This window comes from Hyla sarda, chromosome 1 (assembly GCF_029499605.1).
Source record: "Hyla sarda isolate aHylSar1 chromosome 1, aHylSar1.hap1, whole genome shotgun sequence".
Classification (NCBI taxonomy): Eukaryota; Metazoa; Chordata; class Amphibia; order Anura; family Hylidae; genus Hyla; species Hyla sarda.
This window is the reverse complement of record NC_079189.1, coordinates 101,713,556-101,719,555: the sequence shown is the minus strand read 5'-3', so window position 1 is coordinate 101,719,555 and position 6,000 is coordinate 101,713,556. Positions and strand designations below refer to the sequence as shown.

At 43.0% G+C, this 6,000-nt stretch overlaps 1 protein-coding gene across 2 annotated transcripts in view; it reads right to left on the bottom strand.

The window, feature by feature from the left end:
• Positions 1–1,729: 1,729 nt before the first annotated feature.
• Positions 1,730–6,000, bottom strand: part of ZDHHC2 (zinc finger DHHC-type palmitoyltransferase 2) — a 128,747-nt gene continuing 124,476 nt past the window's right edge. For both annotated transcript variants that reach the window (XM_056558804.1, XM_056558796.1), the window contains 2 exons: positions 2,754–2,821; positions 1,730–2,678 (listed from right to left, as the gene is read on the bottom strand). In XM_056558804.1, the coding sequence (XP_056414779.1) occupies positions 2,781–2,821 (41 nt within the window). In that variant the 3' untranslated portion in view covers positions 1,730–2,678; positions 2,754–2,780. The remainder of the gene's footprint in view (positions 2,679–2,753; positions 2,822–6,000) is intronic.

The window sequence follows — 6,000 nt, the reverse complement described above, 5'->3', positions numbered from 1 at the left end:
GTAGCAGAAGGTCAGGGCAGGCAGCAAGGATCGTAGTCAGGGGCAACGGCAGAGGGTCTGGAACACTGGCTTGGGACATACAAGGAACGCTTTCTCTGGCACAAGGCAACAAGATCCGGCAATACTGGCCCTTTAAATCGCAGAGAGCCGGCGCGCGCGTGCTCTAGGGAGCGGGGCCGCGCGCGCCGGGACTGAGCCGTCGGGGAACAGGACGGGTGAGGAGACCGGGATGCGAGCCACGAGTGGGCGCGTCCCGCTACGCGGGTCGAATCCCCGCCGGTGACATAAATGCAGCGCTCCCGGTCAGCGGGTCTGACAGGGGCGCTGCAAGAAGGTGAACGCCGCGAGCGCTCCGGGGAGGAGCAGGTACCCGGAGCGCTCGGCGTAACAAGTATGTTGAGGATAAATGAGTGTCCTCCTCTCCTTACCAGCCACTATGTGTTTGGCTCTCTCCAATGTGTGTGAGGACTATCCCCTACATTTTAACCTGGTTTCTAATTCAGAAGATTGTTTTATAAAAGTTTTAGTATCTGTACAATTTCTGGGATAGCTCTAGTGGTATGGTGAGGATGGTTGCTGTCTGCTCTGAGTACTGTGTTGCCTGATATTAATTTACGGTGAGTGGAAATGGAAATGGTACCTTGTGGAGTGTTAGTAAGTACTAAATTCAAAAAGACTATGGAAGAAGTATTGACCTGATATGTGAATGTCAAATTATAAGGGTTGTTGTTTAAATATTCCACAAACAGTGGTACGGCCGCGACGTCCCCCCTATACACTGACGTCACTGAGGAAGAGCGCATGCGCTTGAAACGCATCTGACTGTCGCTTTGACCGTGTGTTGTCTAGTTCAATAAAGCTGCATATCATCGAGTGCTGGACCTCCTGCCTTTTCTTCAACCTCTCTTTTGTAACATGTCCGAAGAAGGGACCTAAGAGATCTTGAAAGCTTGCAATCTATATCTTAGCCAATAAAGGTATCATCGCTACTCCACTTATCTCCTATACCTCTAAGGCTAACATGGTACCAACTCTCATCTGACCATCATAGTTTGTAATTTTATCAGATTTTTCTAAAATCATTATGAAAATATTTCTTAAAATAGACTTGGGTACAGAATGTTTGAAAATGTAATTTATTTTCACAATAATTCTGCAATATAAACTGACTTTATAATCCCCCTCCCAGGTTAAGTACAGTCAGTATATGTTCACATTTACTTTGCTGGTTCTGTAATCTGCTGCTGATTTGCCGTACGAATTTCTGTGCTGAAAATCTGACAAAAAATCCATCTCATGTTATCCCACTGATTGACATTTTCTGAGCCCCAGCCCAGTGTGTTCTGCAGTTCATCTGTTATTCCTCCAGGAAATATATTAATACGTTTTGATAACTGAGCGTTACCATTCCCCTTGTGTATCACTATATAGAGAAGCTGCAAAGTGTAGCGCTCTTACAAAAAAAATAATAAACCCCTTCTCCAGAATTGTTAATTTATGGAGTATACAAGTATATACTAAAACAGGCAGGACTGAAGAGCTCCCAGTTACACTTTAAATATAACCGAGGCGGAGGCTTCCCATAGAACATGACGGTGGGCTGACAGTTCTTTGAAGGAGACTGTATAGATGCAGTCAGTACCTTCAGAACATATAGAAGAGATGGAGGCACTGTTCATACCACCTGTGCCATACATCCGGCGTATGTTTTAATACCACAAAAAAGTAAAACAATTAAAGTGTAATCTATTCCACTTTCATAGCTTTCCATATAACATCCAAAGGTGATGGGAACAGAAGCGGAGGGAGCCTACTGATAACTCTGGATGTGGCATGTACACAACTACGGAGAAACAGCGGCTTCAAACTGCAATATAAGACTTGGAAGGGCACTTGAAGAAAAACTGTCAGCTGTAGATAACACTGAGAGCTGAAGTGTCAAGGAGGCTGTGCTGAACCTCCTCCCTCTGCCAGTCCTCTCCGCCTAGACTGATAAAACACAACTCAGTGCTGGAAGAGGAGTCCTGTACATCAATCAATCAAAACGGGGTGGGGGTGGGGGGAGAATACTCAGCACTGCCTCCCTGACACTTCAGCTCTGAGCGTGATCTACAGCTGACAGATTCCTTTTAATATGACTAATCCCAAAGTAGGATTTCTGATTTGCTTGGCAAAGTGCTTCACCATGCAGTAACCATAACTGGACTCGGTTGGTGTTGATGTTATTTAATGAGTTCATCAATAACATTTCATTGGCCTCATTATTTAGATAAATACTGTTTCCTTTAAATATAAAATATGCTGCCATCACTCTATTCAAAAAGTGCTTTGCATTCACGAAATATATAGGAATGTTCCTTCTTGGAAGAGGAATGACGATAATGCTTGTTTGTGCTATAATATCATAAACACGGTTAAAATACAACCTTACATCGCATACAACACAGGACTGCCAACATTTTACTACAAAGGTTTCCTCTTCCTTCCAATGTTTCCTGCATGTTCACATTCCCTGCTATTCGCAGTTTACCAAAAGGGGAGGTGAAGTCTTTCTGCATGGTTTTTAGCGGTAATGGAGAGAGCTGATCAGGTGCTGTCATCTCTAGAAACAGATGTAAAGCTAGCCAATGAGGGCATGACTTCTTCCTCACATGAACATCTGCCCATGTTCTGCAAGCCTGCAAAGACAATACAGATTAATACAATGTACGCACCCAGGGCAGGTACTGACAGTAGTTGTATCAGTGACTTACTTAACCTTCTGCAACATTTCCATAGAGCTAGGTTTCCTTCTCGATGGTTAATGCTGGGTTACTCATACCTGGAAGAAAAAAAAGAGATGGAAAGACATTGGTCAAATGTGCAACCTACATGTTTCTTAGTACAGATGTCCACTGACATAAAATGAGGATACTTAAAATGAAATTGTGATCACTTTCATGCTGCCTGAACCACAAGCCATTAGGACGGTCCCTGGAAGCTTACTAACCACGCCCCCCTCGCCCCTCCAGCGTTGACTGGTTGATCACTTCCTCTTTGGGAATTGGAAAAGATCTCTCAATCAAGACCAGCTGAGCAAGCAGAAGCCACCAGAGCTCACGGTTCAGGCAGCATGGAGTAATGACAGGTTCCTTTAGATTTTTTGTCATGTTTTAAAGATGCTCTTCAGATTAATTAGATTAATTGAAAAAAAATTCCCATCATGTTAAATTTATTAATCTATTGATCAAAGATCTTCTCATTCTGGGTAGTGTTACTAAAAGGGGTACTCCGCTGGAGCCGGGAGCTCGTTTACGTCATAGCCCCACCCCTTCATGACATCATGCCCCGCCCCCTCAATACAAGTCTATGGGAGGTGGCATGACGGCTGTCACACCCTCTCCCATAGACTTGCATTGAGGGGGGCGGGCTATGACGTCACGAGCTCCCGGTGCCGGATCCAGCTTTCGGATCAGTTTGTTCCAAACGCTGAGCAGTGGAGTACCCCTTTAATGAATGATAGGCATTAATGTATAAATGTACGTACAAAGAGTAGAACCACCCAATGAAGGCTGAGGATTTTCAGACCTTCATGACATTGGTAGAGTGCATGAAAGGATTACAAAGAGGAAGCCTCTGCTCAACAAGAACACTGTCTCCAATTTCTACTTTATGAAAAACATCTGCATAAACCAAAAATTTACTGCCACTCATTTTACTCTTTACTCTTTTTCAGCTTATATGAGAATGTTACCTCCTATCAACTATCAAACGTGTCTGTGACAGTATCACTGATTTATTATTATTTTAGTCATTTATACAGCACTAACTTATTGTAAACAACGGTCAGATCAGTCCTTGTGCCCATAAAAGGAAACCGGATTAACAAGAGGAAGAAGAAACCCACACAAACATGGAAAATATGCAAACTCCATGCTGATAGTCGGAATTAATCCCAATAGTCGGAATTAATCCCAGGACCCCAGCGCTACAAGGCACCAGTGCTACTAAGCCACCATATGCCAATTTTGCTGCCACTTAACTAGACTAGCTTGCAGTTATGGACACAATTATACTGTAACCAGGCTAGCTTGCAGTTATGGACGCAATTATACTGTATGTCTGAAGTAATCAGTTGCAGGGATGTGGAAATCCTATCGCCCGACGCCCAGGACATGTAGTTTTGGGTGCCGGGCAGGTGAATTTTTAATAGATTTAGCCCTGTATCGGGCAAGCAGGGCCGGACCGACGTCCCCCACCCCCCCCATCCGCCCCCCCCCCCCCGTGGCGGTGTGAGTTGCGGGAGCGGATGCAGAGGGTCGCAAGTCTGCACCTCAAACCGGCGCTCAGTGTGTCTGGAGAAGGCTCCTGACTCCTGCCCGCTCCATACACCCAGAGCGCCGGTGTGAGGTGCATGGGACGTAAGTCTGTACCTCACACCGGCGCTCAGGATGTACGGGGCGTGCTCCTGACTCCTGCCCGCTTCATACTCTGCGGCCGCTAGCTGATTTCAGTAGCCGGGGCCGCCGTTAATAGCCCGTCATGCGGCGATCGCCGCGGGCAGCTATTAACCCTTTAGATCACCGCTGTCAAAGCGCAGCGGTGTCTAATGGGATCTTTTAACCATCCCTGGAGGTCTAGCGGGGTGGATCGCCCCCCCCCCCCCCGCAGGCGATCTCCTGTGGAGGTATTGAACCTGCCTTGAGCAGGTTCAATAAGATGAACACAGATCAAATGGAGTTCAATAGAACTGCATTCATCTGTATGAGGAATCTAAATGATGCATCCTTAAAAAAAAAAAAAAAAAAAAAAAAAAAGTGTTAAAAAAAAAAAGTTTAATAAAAGTTTAAAAACACCCATTAACCCCTTCCATATTAGAGGTACTTTAACACAGGCGAATTTATTTGCGGGTTTCCCGCTGCGTATTTGAAAGGGGGCAGGCTCTTCTCGGCTGTCCGTGGCGGAATTTTGGCTGTGGAAAATCTGCCGCAGACCCTTCTGACTTCAATGGGGCTTGTGGCGGATTTTCCACAGCATAAATATCACCTCAGAAAATCTGCTGTGGACAGCCGAGAAGAGCCCACCCCCTTTCAAATACGCAGCGTGAAACCCGCAAATAAATCCGCCCATGTGAACGTACCCTAAAAGTTCATATCACCCCCCTTTACCATATAAAAATATGTAAACATAATAAAAATAAACATATTTGGTATTGGCGCGTGCATAATTGACTGAGCTATTAACAAATAACATTTTATATCCTGTAGGGTAAATGGCGTTAACGTAAAAAAACCAAATCACAGAATTGCGTTTTTTATGTTTATAACATCATATCCCAGAAAAAATGAAGTAAAAAGTGTTCAAAAAATGGTACTGATACAAACAGCATATTACGGCCCAAAAAATTAGTTTGCAGAAAAATATTTTTTTTATTTCTTTTTTTATTAAAAAGTAAAAAAAATAAAAATTATTAAAACATGACGGAAACGGAAAAAAAATTGATATTGGTGTAATCAGGCTGACCTAATGTATCAAAATAACATGTACATTTGACCACAAGGTGAATGGCAAAAAAAAAGGAAACCCCAAAATTTGCATTTTTTTCAATTTCACCTCACAAATAATATTTTTTTTGTTTCAGAGCATAAGTTATGGATAAATGAAAGGTGTCATTACAAAGTGTCATTACTAGTATATCCTATTATAGGAAAAACTGAAGTGCAGAGACTAATAAAGACCCTATTTTCGTACTATTTTATTTGAAATTATTTTATGTACCAGGACAAGTGGATCAAGTAGATTGTGTTCCGCTTTATTCCCTTGGACAAGTAGTTTTTTTTTTAATTTCCACACCCCCGCGTTGGCTTACACTGGTTATGAAAAGCATGGATACATGTATTTTTTCCAATATAAACATAAATGTTGAATCAAATAAATGAACTCAAATATAAAATCAGCATACACTCTGTTATGTAGTTTCATTTATTGAAAAAAGTATGTGAATCTATGTTCTCAATAACC